The sequence below is a fragment of the Bactrocera latifrons genome, unplaced genomic scaffold (genome assembly GCF_001853355.1).
Source record: "Bactrocera latifrons isolate USDA-ARS-PBARC rearing strain unplaced genomic scaffold, ASM185335v1 scaffold_48, whole genome shotgun sequence".
In the NCBI taxonomy this organism is placed as follows: domain Eukaryota; kingdom Metazoa; phylum Arthropoda; class Insecta; order Diptera; family Tephritidae; genus Bactrocera; species Bactrocera latifrons.
In genome coordinates, this window is record NW_017537134.1 from 207533 (window position 1) to 230397 (window position 22865).

Below are 22865 nucleotides of genomic sequence, written 5' to 3' on the forward strand. Positions count from 1 at the left end.
CGCACACATATATTCGATAGTTAATATCAGACTATTACCACACATTCAATTGTCCAAATTTCAACTACTCAATTATTACTGCAAAGTAACGACATTTTAGCATTCAATAATAATATTAATAAGCTTGTGTCACTGGCTTCAAGAACTGTTATTCGATTTATTTATTTTTTTTTTTTGTTTGGTTGAAAAATGTTTTCAAGTTAAACTGCAAACATATTTAAGTAAATTTCAAAGCCTTAATGACAAGTAAACGAAAAGGCGCAACAATCAGTTGTCAATGCATGATTACATATTCCATCACCTTCATAAATACTTACTAAGTATGGTGTCTTAACATGTTTTCTTGCCTTATGACTAAACATTATTAACTGCTAAACTTAACTAGGGTGCATAGCGTGCATTTCACTAAAATTAACTATTAAGTGTTTGGTATTTTTGTTTTATATTCGCATCGTATTGCATATAATTTACCGTTATTTAAAACCGTTTTTGTTTTTTTTTACATTCAAAACTTGTCTTTAATGCTGAAATGCTGCTTACTATTCCCAAATATCTGAAAACTAAGAGCTGCCTGAGTAAGTGAAATAAAACTAGCCTGCGCTTGAAGGAAAAATGTAAACCCAGCATGACTTAGCATATTTTATATTATATAATAAAGAAATTTAATGCTACACATAAATGATTTGAAAACAATGAGTTCGCAAAATGAATATCAGCTGGTAATAAACGCTATTTATCATATAATATTACAATTAAACTAACTATTTGAAAGTAATGCAAAAATACTGGTGTCTTCGTTAATAGACGAAAGTGGCGAGGGACCGTTTAACGGGTAGCTCTGTACAAGTTAGCAAAAAAAATATTGCTAAAGTGATTAAAAAGCGCGATTAAGCTTTCATTTAACGGTTTTTGGTTTTAAAAAATATAAATTTGTCGTCACACTGGTCAAGTGTACACTGTAACAGTACATAATAATGAACAAAAATTTTTGTTGTTTGTGTAAATAAGAAAATTGTCGTTTCTATTGCTAAAATATTTCACTAAACTATTGTAAGCGTATTTGAGAAATTAAATAGTTTAAATATATTATAGTTGTTGGAATGGTTTTTGCTTTAACTGTACTATAGTAGTTGCGAGTGTTTAAAAGGGTAACAAAGCACTATGAAATCGCATTGTATGACTAAGAAAAGTGAAAACCAATATTTTAAAATTTTTCAAACACTTTTTGTTTGAAAGTTTTTCATTTAATTTAATTTCTGAAATTTATTTACCTTTATTAGCAATACAATGCAATAAATGTGCTTCTGAAACCTAGTGGTTGTTTTTGCTTATTTTGTTATAAGTAGGGAAATGTTAAAGGCAGTTTTGTATTCAAAGTTGAGTGGAAATGTGAATTACGGAGGCTTCCTGCAGAAATATTATCGCGGTTAAATGTAAATTTTAATAAATACATTCTATACTTATACCATAAAAAGTAAACAAAAAAATACGAAACACGAATTCTGTCGAAAAGTCGCGTTAAAAATAACACTAACATCACATAACTTAAAATTTAGAGAAAGTTTTCACAAAAAAAAAAAAAAAAAAAATGGATAAATTAATAATAAATTAGGTAATTTGTAATTTAAAATTTGAACGTCACATTAAAAGTGCGTATTTCCATGGGATCCAGTGTGATCTCCGCAAACGATTTCAGTCGCTTGCGTTCGCTCTCATGCAGCGTGCCGGTCAAACTCGTCGTCTCCAAACGCGCAATATGCAATCTATTGAAACCCACCGGACCCAGACCACTCGCCGATGCAGCACACACACGCGTTATATCGACATTTTGACCAATGGCACAATCATAACCCTGACGCTGCAGCACCAACAAAGCCGACGTCGATGGGAAGAGCTGTAGCTGCTCTTCGGAGAGTGCGCGCAAATTTAACAGGTGCGCATCACATGGCAGCGCACCATGATCGAGCAATGCGACTTTCGGTTTCAGTTGCACAGCTGGCGCATCAAATGTCTCTACAAAGTATAGGTTCGGTGGATAACGTAGGCCGTTCGCAAGCTGGTTGGCCAGTAGGCTGGGTATTTGGTAGGCATTTTCTTTTTTCGTTGGCATATCTTCGATGAGTACCCAAAATTTGTGGCGTGTGAGGCGACTGTCCACAATACCTTCGCCCATGCCACGATAATCATCGTAAAGTGTGCGCCGATCGAGCATCACTTCCAATTGGCCCGGTTCATAGGAGGCGGCACCCTGTGCATGTGTGGACAGTAGGGTGAAGCGTACGCGCGCGTCTTGTATGAAGGCACCGCTTGTGATGGGAAAGTAGTTGCCTTCAATGCCGATTGCGGGCACTTTAATCCGTCTACAACGAACGAAATAAATAATTTAAATACAAATTAAGTATACAATAATGATTGAAGCATATACAGGAGATTTAAAGACTTGTTTTAAGAAAATTGTTCTAATTGCTGACTTACTTGTGGTATTGGAAACCATTTTGATCACTATAGAACACCGGCAATTCCGCTACAGTATCCGCCTCCTTCAGCACATCATCACGCTTCACTGTTATAATATTATCTACGTCTGTGACAAAACGCATGAATAGCTCAGTTTCACGATTCTTTGGCGGCGGCTCAAAATCGACATCATTCTCAATATACATGGCTGCATCTAGGTGAGTATGCGTGTTGAAAATGCGTACTGTATGCGCCAAGAATGGACCGTAAATAACCGTAACATCGCTAGCAATCGGACCCGATGAAATAATAATGCGCACATCTTCATACTGATCGAGTACATCTTTTTCGGCTTCATTTTGTTCGGGATCGGTTTTGAAGAGATAGGCTCCGGAGTGGAACTGTGCACTGCGATAGGCAGCGAATTTTATAGCGCATTGCATGGGTTTGAGCGCTTGCTCATTATCGCTCTTACGCGTAACGGTCTTAAGGAAACCAGTCTTCTCATCGAAGAGCAGACGCATGAAGTTGTTTTCGAGTTGTATGTCACCTAAAAGTGATGAATCAATATTAGGTTAGTTATTTATATAAAGCTATAGATTATACCAGATGGCTTGGCTTTGACCACAAAATTCGTGCTGGTATTAGGTGGGTTCGGTGTTGATCCATCTGTGCAGCCATCGCAATAAATAGTCGCCATTGTCGGTTGACTAAAGTTCTTCTCATCCACAACCACAAGGCTGTAGGTCGCAAGTGAAAGCGCGTCCAATTCGGCTATAAACATGATTTCATACTGACGTGTGGAAACACGTATACGTCCCATTGCGCTATTAGCACCCACACCGGCACCCATCCCCATCTCATAAACATCGGTTATATTCCAAACTGGATTGATTTGCATTAAGCGTATCTCCTCGCTGCGCTCATTCAACACTTTAACATTCGGCACTGGCGAACGCAACGTAATCACTTCCAAACGTTTCTGCGCCAACGAATTGAAGATGACAAACGAAGCTGTGCCAGCATTTGCATTCAAGTCATCAAATTCATCAACCATACCATTACCACTGATTGGTATGGGGGTCTTGCGCGCCAGCTTACTGAAGTTATCACGCTCTAATTCGCTCAGCAGGAAATTAAGACGCTCGCTGCCCTCTTGCAGCAACATTTCAATGGTCGACTCTTGCATCTTGACAGCATCTTGTATGCTTTCGAATAGGCGCATGCCATAATCGCGCATTACGGCCGCCTTTGATGTGCCTGTGATGGCGTCATGGTGTTGGAAGAGTCCCAAATTGCGACGTGCGTGTATCATTTTCTCATAATTCTTTTCGAAGATCTTGATGGCATTCACATGACGTACCTGCCGTGCGGTATTGTAAGCCACGGTGAAGAGTATTTCGGCAGCGCGCAGATTATGCTCCAAATCGGCGCTAAGCAGCTTATAGAACGGACGTGTGGTATAGTAGCCGGACCAGTAAGCAGGCCGTCCTTCGGAGAAGATGTCTGAATATACAAAGAAATCACCTTTGAGCGTTGGGAAGGAGGTGGTGCGTCGACGAATTTCGTTGAAGTAGTCACGTGGTGTGCCTTTTGAGGGTTAAAATAATTGAAAACAATAAGTAGTTTATTTTTTAAGTAAAAATTAATTGTTGAAGAATTTAAACTAAACTTTCAATAAACAAAACTCACCGAAAGAGATGTCAACATTATAGAGACGCTTATTGGCCATTATATGATCGATTAATTTCTTATAATTCGTATATTGCTGATCCACTTCGCGCTCCTTGTTGTAACGGAAATCATCGCCGACTGGTATAAGCGCTACGTTGTGTGGAAATAACGAAGCAGTACGTGAATATTGTTCCAACAATACTTGCGCTTTCGATTCAACATTGTCATCGGTTATAAATTGCGCTTTCACCGAATATTCCGTATACTCGCCTGGTATTTTACGGAAATCGAAATTTAGGCATATAAATGGATGTGGACCACATGAACCCTTAATCGAGTAAATGTCAAAGGGCATATTGTGTGTTAGCAACCTGCCACGCTCCGTTGGCGCCTTGCCGCGTTGCTGCCAATAAGGTGTCCACATGAAATCGCCCTTCTGTTGACGTGCAAACCACTGTTTCCAGGCATAGTGTATGCGTTGTATTATGGCGCCTTCGAAATTGCTGCCAGACAGCAAATACGGCACTGTACTGCCATGCCCGAAGGGATCGATTGACCAGCCGACCGTTGGTGTGACATTCAGATTGTTGCGTAACCACTGATGTCCTTCGATAAGCTGATCTAACATGGCATATAGATGCACATTCGCTTCATCGGTCATCACCCAACCGCCGGTTGTGATTTCGAAACGTCCCGATTTGATAAGTTTTTTCAGAGCACGCTGTTTTGTCGGATGCGCTTGATCCCACCACAGTTGTAGAAAGCTGATCTCGGACCAAATGAACGTCATGTCGGTATACTCCTGCATTTTTGTTACTACCAAATTAAGTATCTGTCGCGAATCAGATTGGAAATAATTAACGAAAGTCTTCAGCCAACCGGGATCATTGTGCGAATGTGGTACGACGAAGATCTGCAAAGGAAAAAAACAAAAATCAAGGGACCATTTCGACACATCTATGAACCAATTTTCTTTGAAGCACTTATAGCATAACCTCAAATAGTTACTGTAACACAAAAACTCACTAACCTTCAATGGCGGTCGTTTGTAGTCTTTCTTTTGTGCCTCAAATCGTTCTTCAAAACCACGATCCCAATATTCCTTTGTGTGAATCCATTCAGGCTGCAAATAATAAAATATGGATCTGTAATGAGTTTACAAAAACTCCTAAGGGAATTTCAGATTTTATACGTTCATTTCTTCAAGTATCTTTGGACCTATTGTATTTTAGCGACTTGGTATGACATATAAAAGGAAACTGTTCATATTCCCGAAATGAGTGAAATCAGCACGAAGCTCAATTGCAGAATTTTTTCCCTAATTGAAACCTCAATCTAATGAAGAAGTACTCAGAACGAAGTACTAGAGCGAAGTAGGAAAGTTGGAATAAAAGTAGGCTCACTCTGAGACGCTGCATCTCTAGTACCGTAACTCTCACTGGTAATACATTTCAATGATCAAGAACCCTGATCAGTAATAAGGACCTACATATACCACTCACACTACGACGTACTATATCTGATAACAATTTGAGTCCACAACTCAATGCAATTCACAATGACAGCCGCATATAACCGAACCTAAATTAAATTTTCTTCATTTTAACACCGGTAATATGCGCGCTCGTCACTTAAATTTGACTGTACATTAAATTTCCCTGCGAATACCAAACTTAAGTGTAATTGATTACCTGGAAATCAAATTTCCCATACTCCTCGTTCGTTGTGATATTCGTGTCACACTCATCCATCACATAGCAAACATCACCCCAATCAGGATTATTGGTGGGCGAGCCATTCGCGGTCATGTCGACGCCATTGTACGCATCGACATTGCCACTGCCGTCTACGGTTGTTGTGCCTGCCGATAACTGCGCTGCGCTGGCGCCACTGCCTGTCGCAGATTTCTGCGCGCCACTCTTCTCCTCGCCACCGCCACGCATACCACCTCTAACTTTGGCATTATGCACATTCACTTTGTGCATTTGTTGCGGCAGTGAATTCAAACTGGTCGCCACTATGCTGCCGAATCCGCTGCTCAGCGCCACAGTCGTGTCTTTGCCCGGCTGCAGCGCTTCGTCTTGTTGCTGCCCAATGGATATGTAGTAGAGGCAGATTAAGATCGTGATGAACGCGGAYAGTAGACCGAAACAACGCGCCGAGCCGCGGCGAAATAATTTAAATGTCATTTTGCGTGACGRCGCTTGTCAGTGGCTCTGCGGAGGTGCTGATGTGAGGCGGACAGTTATTGTGACGTTTTTGTTTTTTCTCCTGTTTGTTTTTGTTTATTAACTATGATAGTTGCCTTTTTTATTATTTCAAATTTGTATATTCTTTCTTTCTTATTATCGACACATAAACTACTTTTTTTTTGTTATTATTTTCTCAATTTAATTCGATTGCATTCGATGTGCTCGCTGGTTTGTGATCAAGCACCGCGGTGGTGTTAGTCAATTGTCGCTGCCCGAAGCTGTGCAGTGTGCTTCCCTTGTCATTCGAYTTAATTCGCCTGCTAAGCCGCTGCACTACTTAWCCGCCCACWGTGGATACCTTTCGGACAGCTAAGTATAGGTTAGTWAACTGAGCGCTTTCGACTTCGTTGCGTCGTTCTGTTACGTTGATTGACATTGGATTTTCGATTTCGATTGCTCTGTTGCTTCAGTTGCATAAAACGTTCATTTCGCTCCCCCCTCAAGGGTGTGAGATTTCCTATTTACTGTGTCCAATGCAATTTTAGCGTCACCACCGGCATTGTTACATATCTAACCTAATTTAGGCGCCGGACGTTCGCAATGCTTGTGGCTATTCCGGATTGGCAGCGCCGGTTGTTCRATTGAACATTTGCAGTTGCAATTTACTTTATGCCTGGTGTTTTCCGCTTGTCTATTCGGCTCATCTAAAAATCAACTGTAGCTACCGCAACATTTCRGCTGGCAGAGGGCTTATCTGGAAATTGAAAATAAATGCAAGTRAATGGAATTAGTGGGTTTATGCTATAGTTGTCAATTTTTAATTAATGTGTTATGAAACGTCAGAAGTACGTACATATATATTATATAAATGGGTAAATCTTTATTTGAAACTCAATTTCGTGAAAATTGTTCAATTGAGGACTAGGACTGCTTTCACTAAAAACTATTTTAAAAGGAGCGGGTGTCAATTTATTGATATTATAACCATAATCCATATATTTTAGCAGAATGCTGTCGAATTGATAGCCCGGATCTTTGCCGTTTATTTAGAATCGACTATCTTGCTACAATACATTATAGGTAATATTTTCATTTTTTTTTTTCAGTGAAGCAATGGTCTACCATAGTAAAAGATATTATTTTTGACCAAGTTTCCTTTTTTCTTCAACATAGTTCCCTTCCAATTTTTCGATACCATATTTGTACTATGATTTTTCCTTTGCTTCAATATAGGGCTCTGTTACGGCAATCACCTCTTCATTCCACGAAATTTTTTTCTCTGTTACGGTAATTTGTGACATATTGTTGTGTTTTGGTAGAACAGTACTGTCAATGAGGCCGTTTTTCGGCTGTCCAAAAACGCTATGTATTAGTCGCTGTTGATGGTCCTTCCTTTTTGAAGGTAGTCAAAAACCATTATTCTATGCGCATCTCAAAATTAATATGGCATGAGCTTGCCAGCTGCCTGTTGCGTCTTTCCACGATTTGTAGCGGGTTCGTCTTGCGACTGTTGATGGAACCTCGGAGTGAAGTGATGGATCCATGTTTCATCCATTATCACAAATCGACGCGAAAACTGCTCCGAATAATCAACTCGTCGTGGTTTTGGTTAAAAGGGAGCTTGTGCGGCACCCCCTTTGATCCTTCTCATACCCAAATATTTGTGTATTTGGGTCAATTGATATCTTTAGAGTGCCTGCTATCTCAAACAACTTCCTATTACGGTCATCCAAAGTTATTTTGTGGACGTTTTTGAAGTTGGCCCTTTATGGTTGATTTTCCTGTGGCACTATCCGGTAACTCGTCGTCAGCCCAAGTTTTTGCTTCAACTGAATTTTTTCCCTTCAAAAAGCAATATTTTATCTAGACGCCAAATTCCTTTTCATAAATTTATTTTCACAATAACAAAAGTTGCTTCACTCAAAACGATATAATTTACAAACTAATGATCCGAATGTTGTCAAATTTATACACACACCTTTTGAAGGTTAGGACTAACTAAAAATCATTTGGATTTAATTGCAGTAGCGCCGGGGACTTTTTAATTGATCTGCTATTAATAAATGTTGGACAAAGAGTCGCTGTATATACATACATACATACATACATATGTTTATACATTCAATATATATAGGCTTCACTTTTCTATTAACTTTCCGTTGCATGCGCCAGCAGTCGACTAGAGTAGAGTTACGTGTGTGCATGTAAGCAGCGTTTGGGCCTTTATGCCCACTGCACAGCGTTTGCGTGTGCATGTTTTTGTTTCGTGCCAGCGAAACGCGAGGATTTACCATCAATTTACAGCATGCGCACTGCTTTTACTTTATAATCGCAATATTTGCGTTTTTCGTCATGCTCTGCGAGGGCTTTTTGCTTATGAAATTACCGCAAATTAAACGTTGACAATTTCTGTTTTTTCCATTTGCCTGCCACCGCTATTATTTAACACTTAATTACCACCATCTGTTGTGCAGTAGCAGCAGCGACAATGCTCTTTGTTGCTGTATAATTGACGCTTGGCAAATATATTCGCCGAAATGCAACAAAAACAAGCTAAATCGTGCAATAAAACCGTCTCAACAGTGCACGCGATAATTTAATTTCAACGACTTAATGTACCCATCGAGCCAACTCACAGGCCGCACTGAGAGCTCCGAACTGCCGCCAGTCCATAAAAAGTTGCCCCTCGTGCGTTTCCTGGTCACAGCAGTCGGTTCGCCGGTTTGGCCGCTCGTGCATTAGACAGGATATGGCGCATAAATAATAGCGAAATAGTAAAAGTGTGAAACTATCAATCGCTGGTAAATGGAATTGCACAAAAATGACTCTTTAAATTGTCAAATTCGCTTTTTTGCGCTTCTGCAGGGCTGCGTTGTTGTTGCGTTTGTACCTTTGCCTGTGTAAGTGCACTGGTTGAGGCTTGGCTGCAGCGCTGTAACCAAACATGCAGTGAACCGGCTGATCGGCCGCCTGGATGTTTTATCACTTGAGTGCTTTTATAGTCAAAATGTATGACCATAAAATTAATGGTTTTAAAAACGTGAATGGCAATTATTTTTTGCTATTCTCAGCTACTTTTACACTGGTGGACACAGATAAATAACGACAGGTTTTTTTTTTGTAGACATGAGTGGCTTGTAATGAGTTATTAAAAAAAGATATTGCTGAAAGCTTTTCCAAAATATAGATCCAACTAAATATTTTTCAGTATGTAGCTTAAACCTGCTACAAAGTTGGTAACCCTAACCTGTAAGTTGCTCTCTTATTATTTTATTTAACTTACATTTTATTACACGATTTTTATAAGTCAATAAATTTCTAATGGGCGAAACCTTCATAGATATGTACAAGAAGGAGTCCAAATGATCTACTTTCAGGCTTAGCAAACTCAAGTCTATATTCCCCATATTTCTGCAAAAGGTTTCCCATTTTGTAGAAACTTGTCAAGGTATTCAGGGGCGTGCTATAGTTTCTATAGATATTATTCCATCGCGAATAATTCGATACAAATCATAATTTGTTTCTACCAAAACGTAACTGTAATTTTTTCCTGTTCTAAAAATATAGAGCAACAACTTTGCCAAAAAAATTATTTTCTCCATTTCTGCCTGAAGCTAAAAATTTATAAACTACGTTGGCACAAAATCAAGGCCTACGAATATTCTCACCCCTTTTTTTTATACAACAATGTACTTAAGTTTTTATTAAACATTTGGTATTTTTCAAGAATCCCACTATTTGTGACCACCAGTGTAAGAGTGCAATCAGTGCTCTATCAAGCTTAATGCCGGTTTCTTTTTTCTACAGTCAATGTTGCGTGTTTTTATAGCATTTTCCACTCCCACGGTGTGGTCCGTTGGCTCTCGGTCTTTCAAGCCGACTTCGAATTAAGTTGTTATGTATTGTTTGTTTTAATGTCAAATTCAAACTGAACACAAAAAATTACTTATCTATGATCATTAAATGGTTATATGGTGATATGTGTTTTGATAGTGTTTTATGGTAAAACAACTATTATGTGCTTCATTATGTTCATGTCCTCCACTGCAGGCAGGAAATCGGCATCATTTTGCTGATATAGCGGTATTTTATTATAGCTCAAGGGTTCAAAATAGTTATTTAAAGTCAAGCATTGGAAACCACTTGTCTCGAATCGAACAAACAATACCATATGCTCAAACAAACTGACAGTACTTATGGTGCAACCCTGCGCTAACATGTCTTCTCATGCCTTTGCAATATTTTGAAATACGGATTAACGGAAAACCATTGAATTTACCATATATCAACTAAGTGCTGAGTGCCTTTTCCAATAGTTAACAAACTCGTTACTAATCCTCGCTTTTTCCGCCATCCACCTGCCCTAACTAATTGCAAATTTCATGGAAATCATAAAAAAAAATACTTTCCATTAGCAATTTAGAACTAACTGCACAATTTTTGTAGTACATACCTAGATATATATGTATGTACGTACATATGGCATATAAATTGCATGGTGCAAGCAGTGACACGGAATAACAACTGTAATTACGATTTCAAAGTATGTATGTATATGTAAGTTTTAAAAGCCATAACCAACGTTAATCAAACACATTCTAAAAATAAATTCCGAAATTGTAGCTTTCATAACTGTTGCGGGAAAACGTGGAAATTGCATTTCTCTTTTGCCTTTTTCTCACTGAAAACTCGTTTAATTTAGTTAAAATTTTCATAATTTTTGGGATATAATAGCTGCTACTACAAGCTCGCACACAGCAATATTTTATTATGCGCTTGCGGAAAATTATTTTCAATTTTTATGAATCCTATGGCTGCATGTGAATTTAAAGGGTAATAAGTAAGGAGGGGCTAAGATTAGAAGGGACCAAAACAAATGTATTCAGGCTTACATTTCTGTAAGATTTTTGGAAGAGCTATTCTCAATATGTGAGATGTGGTTCTTCGTGTTATTCGCAAAAAAGAGGGACTCTCAAGTTTTCCGAAAACTGTAAACTGCAAGCGGTAGTTTAATAAAAACGTTTTCTAACCAAAATTTGTTCAGATTAGTCAAGCAATTTTGGATTAAATTTGAAAAAAAGAAGAAAAAATTTTAACTTAGATTGCACCAAAGCTATAATACCCTTCACAAATACAAAATGTTCCTTATAATATTCAGTTTGCATGGCAGCTATACGAGTATGTTATAGTGGTTCGATCTGAAAATTTTCTTTTGAGATTGAAATATTGCCTTAGAAAATAATCCATGCTAATTTTCGTGAAGATATCTCGTCAAATGAAAAATTTTCCATATAAGGACTTGATTCCGATTGTTCAGTTTGTATAACAGTTATATGCGATAGTAGTCCGATATAGAACGTTTTGTAAATGAGCAGCTTATTGCTGAGAAAAGGACAAGTACACAATTTCAGATCAGTATCTCAAACACTTATCAACTATTTCGTATATGTACGGAGAGACAGACAGAATGGCATATAAATCGTCTCAATCCGTCATGTCGATGATTCGTATACATTTTATGTGGTCTTCGACGCTTCCTTCTGGGTGTTACAAACTTCGACAAACATGATATTCCCTATTCAGGGCATAAAGATGGAAAGTGCCAAGTCCATTTCCCATTCTAATGATTTATGTCTGGTCCACCCAACAAATCCTCATTTAAAATCATGTTGTTCAGCTACATCGGCAGCTCGAAGTAGTGCTATATACGCATTTGGCAGTGACGGATTACGATAGCTTTTCGGAAATGTTCAGTGAATAAAACTATTTAGATGTATGCAAAATGTTGCGAGTATAAAAAAAATATTAAACGGCATATCCGACCAACCACGACGGGCGAAGCATGTTTGAGCAATAAAAAATGGAGTGGCGAAGTGAACGGAGGGTGCAAGTAACGATGGCTTTTACTATGCAAACGTTTATGAATTTTCCGTTGGTGAATAACAAATACAAATTAACAACAACAGAAACAAATCAAAACAGCCAACATAAAGTAATTTTTACTATTCCTTTTGTGTTTTTTATTGCCATGATTATGGCATGATTGTTGTTCTTACAACGGTTTTTGGGGCATGCAACTGGCTTGGCTTGTTGTCGAAGCATTGCTTGGCCGACTGGTAGTAATTCCGTCATGCTAAGCCGGCAATGTTAACCATACCGACGGTGTGACTACCACCTACAACAACAACAGCAAGAATAACAAAGTGAATGCGAGTGGCGTAGTAAAGCACTTTGTGTGTGTGAGTGTGTTGCTTGCTGCTGCTGCCAGGGCCAGTTGGCCAACGAGCCAAGTTCATGCAAATTGTAACTGCATTTTCGTCATTTTGTGCATGGTTTGTTCGAAGAAAATCAAAAAACGAAGGAAAGCATAAATAAATAAATTACCTGCGCCCGAGCAGGCGACTGTCACAGCACGTACTAGCACACTGAGTTAACTGTGTATTATGCAAACAATAACAAATTAACCGTTCAACTGCACAAAGCGTTGAAACGCCATGGTTGGTGAAAGGCAAAACAACGCTTTACAGGAAGTGAAAGAATGTACAATAGCAGCAACAACATTGTAGTTAACTGTCACTTCCACTAAACATAATTCTAATACGAGAGTCTTCAAAATCGTAGCGACGACAAAAAATCGACGAGCTTTTAAACCTCCAAGAGCTTAAAGCGAACGACTCTCAGCGTGCCAAAGTGTTGACTTCGAATGTAATTAGTGTTGGCAAATGCATTATGTAAGTAAACACACCGACTGTTCACGACGTCGAATTTCGTCGTAAACAAACTTTTATAGAAATTTTGTAACAAAAAAACTGTAGATACATCGGTAGTGGGAAAATTAAAAATTTTCATAGTTTAAAATAACAAAATGTATCAAAAACTAGTTGGCAACCTAACTAAAACGAACAAGGATTCGCCGAAAAAACACAGAAACTTAAATTTTAATGGGGTATGTTTTTTATCATTCGAAAGATCATTCTTTGGCATTTATTTTTTGAGTAGTGTCTCTTTCAAATGTTGGCCGCGGCTACGTCTCGGATTGTTCATCCGTTAAGTCCAATTTTCGATGACTCGTTTCAACAACTCGACTGGTAACTGGCGAAACTCTTTCGTAGATCTACTGGGATCACCAGTTACTTGATCGTGTTCTTCATTTTGTATTTTTTTTTTTATGATTAAAATGCATCAGCTGATTGCTATTTAATCAATGCATACCACCAAATTTACAGCCGGGACAACAACCCATCGAGCTGCATTAGAAGTCGATTGAATTCGGTTAAGAATTAATGTCGTAAAATAAGATTTTTGTTTTTGATGGTAAATCCAACTAAATTAGCGCTTTAATCGAGCACATGGCAGGTAATTTATAAATCAACGCCTGTGCGAAGAGGCTATTAGGCCAGCCTAGCGACCTCAAAAGTTTGACGACCTAAATTTGAGATTCTTTTTTGATTTCCTATAGTTTTTGGGCTTTGAAAAAGTCACAACTTAATATATTAGCATACCATGGAGCAAACTGGTAGGCATATTTTAGTCATAATGAACCTAGCTAAGACTAAAACATGGTCTCTGATATAAGCTACAAAATTATAAGTCGTTAATAACCAGTATACTGCTGTGATGAAATTGAAGTGTGAATTTTGTCCATTTCATGTCCTTCAAAGTAATTCCCTACCGCTGCAATAAACTTATGCCAACGAATTTTCCAGCAACGAATTTTTCATAGCACTTGGAAAAATTCTCCGTCGTGATGGCCATCAGAGCCTTCTTCGATTCAGCTTTTATATCCTCTAAACGGTGCCCTTGTGGTGGTTATGTGAATTTGCTGAATATCCAGAAGTTACATGAAGGTAAATCAGGCGAATGCGGTGTTTGCGGCACGATATTAGTTGAAAACGTGGCGAAATGATCACGAATAACCTATGAGGTATGAAGATAATGCACTTCTTTGTGCAAGAAATTTAGACATAGCAGAACTCCAAGAATTCTCTTTTAGAGCCTCACAAAACGACACGTATCTCAAATGCTAATTAATATTTTGACGTGATATTTAGCATAGCTGTCATTAACAGTACGACCAACTTACGGAAAAAAATTTACCGATTCGAAAAACACGCGAAGTATAAATAAAAAAATTCACATTTCAATTTGATCACAATAGTATATATGTATGTAGGTTGTCAAAAAAGTAATGCGGTATTTTCGCTACTTGGCGCTGAGAGCGCGTAGTTCTAGTTTTATTCGTCGCATTGGATCACGCTATACCTGTGTTTGATTGATTGTCGTTTCTTTTTAGTCGTTCGTGAGTTAAAGCGTCGCAAACATGGAGCAAAATAAAGAGAAAATACTGCATATTTTACAGTACTACTACGATAATGGACAGTAAGGCATCTCAAGCCGCCAATAAAATTTGTGCAGTTTATGGACCCGATACAGTTTCCATTTCCACCGCACAACGGTGGTTTCAACGTTTTCGTTCGTGTAGAGGAAGGCCTGTCGTCGAAAATTGCGATAAAATCGCTGAATTGGTCGAAAGAGACCGGCATAGTAGCAGCTGTAGCATTGGTCAAGAGCTGGGCATGAGTCATCAAACCGTTATAAAATAACAAAAAAAAAAATAAATAAAAAAATTCCGCAGGACTTTTTTGACAACCTATTATATACATATGTAAGTGGAAAATATTTAGTTTTTTTTTGCAAAAATCAAATTTAATTAACTATGTGCAAATACCGAATCGAACGCGCGAAAATTCCCCTCACTACATTTATGGACATGCTGTTAATGGCATTTTGTACCGAAATGGAGAGACATGCTGGTTACTACTCAAGTGAAATAGTAGGTCGCTATTGCTAAAAAGGAATTTCGGTCATTATGCCGTTTTAAAATTTTTCTCACATAATTTAAGAAGTCTAAAAAATAAAAGAATACCGAAAAATTATAAAAAAAAATAAGCAATATGAGAATACTATAATCACAGAGTGGTTTAGTGAACTATGTATTTATGAACATATGAAAATATACGCACATGTATGTGTAGTCAAAAGCAATCGACTCTTGCTGCAGTCACTTATCGTATCCTTATAAAGATGTCATCGGGATATATTAATCTTGCTCTTATAATTTAGCCTTAGTTTGTCTCAGTTCGAGGGACCGCGATTGGAAAATAATATTATATTAAAACTTAGCTGACTTGGTACCCCGGGGTATTTTATAATTTTTTTCCAAAATTGGCTGCATTCGGTCTATATTTTTTCTTTTGATGTATATAATCTGCCTCATTCCCGCAGTGATTTTTATATCGAATATTTCGTAGAGCGTCCTGCGCAACATGCAAATTACTTGTTGCAACTTACCATAAATGCACAAAATGCAAAGTACAAATTTCCAACCCAACAGGTACCGAGGCACATACAATAACTGCCGCTGAAACAAATTTATATACTTTCCGGAAAAAACTTTTCGTTATGATGTGGATTAATTAGCGTGATATTACCAATTACGCAAGCGTACCATGAAACGACAACCAAAAGACTGCCGGCCACTCATTCGACACATCCCAGCTAAGCCGGCGGCAGCCATAAGCCCATATAAACTGATACATACATAAAGTATGTATATAAGTACATATGTACCATGCTGATTGTATACATCAACTAAATGTTTGCTAATTCTCTCGCAGTCCATTAATACTACGCCGTACAACAATAAGCTGGGGGTCGCATTTCAACATAACCGCACAATTGCACCTCTGGTGGTCGTCCGTCGATGCAATGCTGGCTAAGCTGTTTAGTTATGGCGTTTGTTGTTTTAACGAACACACACAGCATCCTGGCGGGCCTGCAACAGTAGCCAGATTGGACTCAAATTTAATTGCTGAATCGGCACTAAAATTACGCATTTAGTCGGCAAAGTAGATGGATGAACCAAAATAATGGGTTGATGGAGACGCGCAATTTGAAAATGATTTATGCAAGTCAGGAGCAGAGCTGGGCTCTGTGTGTATATTATGCTAGCCTCTGGTTGACCTGTTTTTAATGGATTTTCATTAATGTTGCGGTTTCATCATAAAATCCCCAGTAATTTAGATATTGTAGCATTCAAACAACTCCAATGATATGCATAACTGAGCTCGTGCTCCAGAGATCAAAGCATTTTGGCTTGGTAGATGATTATATGGGGAAGTGAAAACGAATTTATAACTCTTCTTGCTCCAGTGTGCTTTAGAGCTGTGATAATAAAAAATTTGTCCAGTTTTAGTTTTGTCATTAAAAAAGCTTCTTTAATCTTTAGGTCTTAGTTGATGGTTTTAAAATAAAATACTTTAGCTGCGGTTTATCAAAGCTACTAGTTTATTCCATATTGCTGTGTAGCAAATGATGAAACTTATAGCTGACTACTTCCCTTCTGAGATGATTTTACGCGTTAGGGACGATTTTAGAACCGATATTTTGAATGAAATGTCATTGAAGTATTGCTTGTAGTTTTCTCGAAAGAGGGACGTTAATGACTTACTCACCCTTATGACCCATACTCTACAGAAATGAGTTTCTATGCTTTTCAGGTTCAAATAACAATCATGACTTATATGGCTGCACTACTGACTAACATCAAAGTCTGAGAATACTGGCAAATTGATAACTTAATTAATATTTAATCACAATTATTATTAAAATTGCGGTTGTTTGTAAAAAATTGTGAACTATTCATTAAATATTCCATTATTATCGGTTGCTATATACATATGTATGTGACCATATTCATATTCAAAAGGAAAGGTTGAATGACCGGAACAATAAGTAAGTGAATGGTGAATTTCGCCAACTGTCAGGTTGACGCTGTAAGTCATTCAAATATGACATTGCATTGCTGGATAGAATTACAAACCTTTACAAAATCGTCTTGCAAGAGTGAGTGCGGCAATACTGTGTGACGGTTTCCAAGTGCACCGTTACATATTCAACTACATATGCACGTGTGAACATATTTAGTTATATTGGTTTGGTGTTGGAAGCAATAAACAAATATTTAATTACATCTCTAATATCATGCTGCCACCAACAGACAAGACAATAACCTTTGCAGGCGTGTCAGTCATATGTGACATATGATGTGTCATTAATATTTTAGGCTGTTTGCTGGCAACTGAAATTCTCACCGCACAGGCAAGTCCAAGCAATAATTTTCATATATGTATATACAAACAGTCATACTGGCATTTGCAAAATCTCAACTAAATATATATCATTTGGAGTATTAGATAGTCATTTAACTAACAGTTAAGTTCCGTTTTGGGCTTCTGATAATAAATACATATGTGTAGTAGAAGCTTTCGTTTGTCATAATTGTTTTCGTTAAACTCTCACTCTTTATACCACCAACTTTTTGGATCTGATTGGCCACCGAAATATTATAAAGGTCTTAGAAATCGACCATCTACTTCAGCAGTGGGCTAAGTAACCTTCAAATCAGAATTGAAACTTTAACAGTGTTTCGTGAGAAATTGATTGAGAGCCGCAGTTGAAATCTCTCAAAACTCTACAAGCAAAATAAAACACGATACGTATCACTTTATCGAAGTCGAGCGTTCGTTTGTAACTCGTTAAACGTTCATGGATTGGTAGAAAGTTTGAAAACATTCATTTTCGTGAATCAGAGGAAAGTTGCGTATAACAATAAGAATTTGCAACGTACATACTTATGTCATTCTCAAGGAATAAAACTCTCACAACCTGCCGTTTGTAGTTACTGTACTCTACAAACTAGATACATAATGTCAATATAATCTATAAGTTGAGCCATTTCATATCGTATATGCTTTGTAACGGTAAAGGTTTTTTCCAACTTCACTATTTCTCAACATCAGAAGGGATGCTAATGTGATTAGGTGACCCTGAATATCGTCATAAAAAATCAGATATGCTTTCTTTGGTTCATGTTATACAATGCATGTAGTTCAAGTGGCTTTAGAATGTGTATACAATATTTTTTGTCCCGACTGCACGCTCTATTTAGTTTTCATTTCATTTAGGAAAGCAAAAACCTAACCAATGAGCTTTTTAATTTAATAATTTGGCGGCAGCTAGTTAAAAAAAAATTCGCTTTCATTCAACATTATAATACTATTCATGCTTTGTTTGAGCGCTTAACAATCGCTATTGACAGAAAAACGCGATCACATTGGATATTTGACGGCTATTCACAAATGTATTGCCCTAAAATAACAAAGCGTGACGATAGAAATAAAAATTAAAAAAAAAATAAATAAATAATTGAAAAAGGAAAGTTTGACCAGCGTAAAATAAAGAGTGCTGTCGTCGACAATAACTTAAAGCAAGTACAAATTTATTATTAGCAAATCGATAGCACAAAGCGGAGGCGCCATGCAGTGGCGTGGGAAGTAAGGCTGACCGACTGGCTGAAGAAGTAACAATGTTCGCGTATGTTTTTTAAACACAAACAACACAAGGAAAAATCGCTGAATTTCGAAACCACATACATTAGGGTGATTAAAAAAAAATATTCATAATAATGTATTTTTCATTGAGTTATAAAATTCAAAAGAAATAAAAAAATTTCCCAAAAATAATCAAATTTCAACCGTTAATATCTTTTAAACGGTTGGGTTTACGAAAAAATCGTTTCAGACCTTTTTTGTAGAGCATTCAATTTCCTACAAAATCTAAGGAACAAAATACTTTTTGATGTGGTTGGAAGCGAGATATAAATTTTTCCATCTGATAATAAGAAAAAAATAGAAAACTGTAAGTAGGAGGACCTTCCCGTTACAATTAAGAACTCATTCTTGGAGAGGTTCCCTTAGAGGTGTCTAGGAACCTATTTTTCAGAGTACCAAAGGAAAAAAAATATATATTTTTTTAATCACTCTAATATACATACATATGTATATATTTATAGGTATCTGTTCAGCGTCAAGCAGTGAGCTCTTTAGTCTTGTCACACAGATTAAGGCGGCCCACTCATTTAAATGAATTACACGTGCCCCCACAAAATTTCATGGCATTTTGCAGGCGCAGCGAAAGTTCAAAAAATAATAACAAAAGTACTTAAACGTAAGAAGCGCAAACACAAAGTACAACAAAAGCAACAAAAATGAAACACAAAAACAAATATTAACTTTATTTAAATAAAGTCAATGGAAAGAAGCACAGCGACGTCCACACAAGGGCCAACCAATCAATAATGTGTGACAACGAAAAGGGGAGAGCAGCAATCTGGCGTATCAAGAAATCACTGCGCAGCCAGTCAAGTGTGTTGGCACTTTGCTGCTGAAAGTTATTTTATAAAGTACATGGCTTTGATTTCTGATGAGTTCTTGGCCGGCAAAGTGTTGTGGGAATATTCTCTACCATTCAGGGCGCAGTAGAAATTTGAATAATAAACAAAGGTAAAACGAACTGAAATGGATAATATGTGCTTTGGTCAATGGTATGAAAGTTTCGCTTTTAATACAGAGTGATTCCGCTAGATTTTTTTATTGGGACATTTTTTACAAAGTCAATAAAGGTCCAGAAATATTTCTGACCGAAATTTATTTTTGAATTTTGAACATTAAATTTTGGATACTGCTTTATTTGGATATATTTTCTTGGGAATAATAAGACAAAATTCAAAACAAATGGTATAATAAAATATTATTGGCTCTAGAAAAATAAATTTAATATTTTTTCCATTTGATTACTTTAATAATGTGTTTCGTGTGGTAAAAGTGAGATAGATTTATGCAATATATCGTTGGAAAAATGAGAGATGGATCGACTGGTGACTAAAAATTAATCAATGGACAATGTCAAGCGAAACCGGTCTGGTCGAAGCACGGCTAGTCGACGGAAGCGGTGGTTAGATAGATAGTAAAATTGAGGGTTTACACTGCGAGCTATGGCCCATTGTGCCCTCCTCTATATCCGATATGGTCACAAAGGTCCAGCATCCTGAACAATTCCAGAAGGCTGCTGGGCGCGACTGATTCAATGTGATCCCTGTCCGTGTAGATGAAACCTAGGGCCTCGAGCATACTTCTGCAAATTGCCTGTTCTATGTCGCAGAACCGGCAGTTTGCGCAAGAGACTATGCCCATGTTGGACAGTGCTTCCTAACCCTGCAGTGCCCTGTATAGAGCGCGACGAGGAGGCGGAATTTGTCTCGGGGGAGCTTGATCATTTCCTTAAACCTTACAAGATTGTACCTTCCCAGAAGTAGCTTGGGTGCATTCCGGCTGCAACGGTGGCTAAGCCAGGACTGACTGACAGTCAAGAGCTTGCTGTGCATTTGGTGGGATTGATAGTGAATCATCTGGTATCAGGTATTTTTCTACAAATAGACCGTCTGGAGGGAACAACCGCCAGAAGTGTCCATCTTTGATCAATAGAAGAGGAAACAGGTTCAATCAGGCCAACGCCAGGTCACACACACCGCTTGTGACTTGACAGACTGGGATGTTTTTATGTATAAACATTTTAGTCCAGATCTCACACAATGTGATTCCTTTCTATTCCTGTCTAATTCGAATGATCAAGAGAAGTCTATCATAATTGATCGTTACCATTATTCGGCTATACATTCAAAATGTCAAAAAGTTCTCGAACTAAAGCAAGCCTTTAAGTTAATGTTACATTTTTTAATTAATATTCCGTTCAGTTCAACTTAAATTCAGAATAAAACTTCACTCTTGTAAGTTTCTCATTTCTAATCTCAACGCTTTGTGCTCATACTGAGCTGAGCTGAACAACAGCAACAATATTTGTGTTTCTGCAGCAAGATTCCTAATAACACCAGGAATTTTAAAATGTTTTGCAAAACATGAGAGAGAAAAAAAATTTTATGCCAAAAAAGCCACAGGGACGAAAGAAAAACTGGGCAATTATCCATATACGCAGCTTTGCTCGTTACATATGCACTTGCACACATACACACGCAAGCATATTTCGAGGAAACTCAGTTCGCAGCAAGTTCAACGGCACTGGCAATGTGCAAGAGCAATGTAAGCGGGCAAGAATGGGGGCTGCGCTGCAGAGCGCAAGCAAAAAAAAAATCAACAATTTCAACAAAGTCAACACAATTAAGCGCTGAGAACGAGTTGAACGTAAGAAAAACAAAGTAGAATTCAATTGAATCGAATTGAATTTTGTTGCTGTTGTGTTGTTTTTGGTGTTGGCACGTCCGTAAGATGGACTGTGATGCCGTTACTTGAACGTTTGTTTAAACTTCACTTTAATGCAGATAGTGACTTTGTAAGTATACGTGTGTGCGATCGAAAGCTTGTGTGTGTGTGTGTGTGTAAGTGTGCAATACAAACACGCATACATACATACATATCAAATGCGTCCGTTGTCGGTTGCTCGTAAATGGTGCAACTGCCTTGCTGTTGCATGCATTATTGCTTCTTTCCTTCTATATTTTATGCAGCGACTGGAGGGAATGCGGCTGCAACTGCTGCTGATGCCAAAGAATACCGCACAAATTCAATTACAACTGCTGCTGCGCTGCGCTGCTTTGCTGGCTTTGTTTTTAGAATTTATTTTTCTCTCGTTTTTTACACTTAACATAAAATTGTTATATTCATTTCGCTGCGCTTGTTTCGCAGAACTTCAATAGCAACCGAACTTTAACTTTTGACATAATAAACAACAGAAACAACACTGTTCAACAGTTGCGCTTGCACTGCTCTAATAACTTTTGTTGTTTTACTTTTATTCTATTTTATTTAATTTTTCATAAATTACACACAAACGGTTGTAATGAAGCCTTGTCGCCGGTGAGGTGAAGGCCTGCACTCGTGACTGGTTTATTGCTTCTTTCGCCCCTTTTCACTACACTTAAAGTTTTTGTAGAAATTTTTATTGTTACTCAAAACACTTAACTTTTAAAGGTCGGTCGAGTTAGGCCAGCAAATGCGCACTTTTCTTATTCACCACCGACGCGTTTCGCACACAAATCGAAACTGAGAGTAACTAACGGCAGCGGTGAGCTGTTCGCCAGCTTATTGTGCCAACTTGGCTGCGATGCCTGTGTGTGTTTGCAGTTTGGCGCTCGCGTGCTCGTGTGGCGCTCACTCGTGCCCGTAGAGTTGGCAGCAAACAACGACGACGCCAGCAACACTTTGCTGTCAGCAACAGAACGTCGTGCAGTGGCGCATGAAAATTGCAGCGTTTATTGTTGGTTGCTGCCAGTTAAATGGTGGACCGTGCAAATATTACTGGTGGTTTGCCTGAATGGCAACATGCTGCTGCTCACTACAGTTGTGATGCAGCACTGTCGTCACAGCGTCATATGTTAAGGATGGAAAGTAAAAGCAAAAAATTGTGTAAATACCCACACGGACCAATAATTAGAGACAGACTGTATATTAATGATAGCTTGAGTTAGGACGCAGATCAAATATCTACACACTGCAAGTTCTCGATGGAGTCTAAATAGTTTGTTAGTGATCAAACCTACCTACACAACGACGCTATGCATGATTAGTTTGGATATTGCGTTCAACAGTTATAGACGTGTAAACATGGAGTTCACTAAAGCTGAAATTC

General features: G+C 37.9%; 1 protein-coding gene across 3 annotated transcripts in view; it reads right to left on the reverse strand.

Moving 5' to 3' along the window:
- Positions 1-622: 622 nt before the first annotated feature.
- Positions 623-22865, reverse strand: part of LOC108973464 (alpha-mannosidase 2x) — a 38279-nt gene continuing 16036 nt past the window's right edge. The window contains exons 1-7 of one of the 3 annotated variants that reach the window (XM_018940735.1): positions 21651-22254; positions 5823-7077; positions 5162-5254; positions 4150-5044; positions 3064-4047; positions 2476-3007; positions 623-2360 (exon numbers count right to left, since the gene is read on the reverse strand). In XM_018940735.1, the coding sequence (XP_018796280.1) occupies positions 1625-2360; positions 2476-3007; positions 3064-4047; positions 4150-5044; positions 5162-5254; positions 5823-6320 (3738 nt within the window). In that variant the 5' untranslated portion in view covers positions 6321-7077; positions 21651-22254 and the 3' untranslated portion in view covers positions 623-1624. Of the gene's footprint in view, positions 2361-2475; positions 3008-3063; positions 4048-4149; positions 5045-5161; positions 5255-5822; positions 7078-21646; positions 22255-22865 lie in introns of those variants that run through there. The other 2 variants (XM_018940734.1, XM_018940733.1) reach the window with 2 other exon arrangements.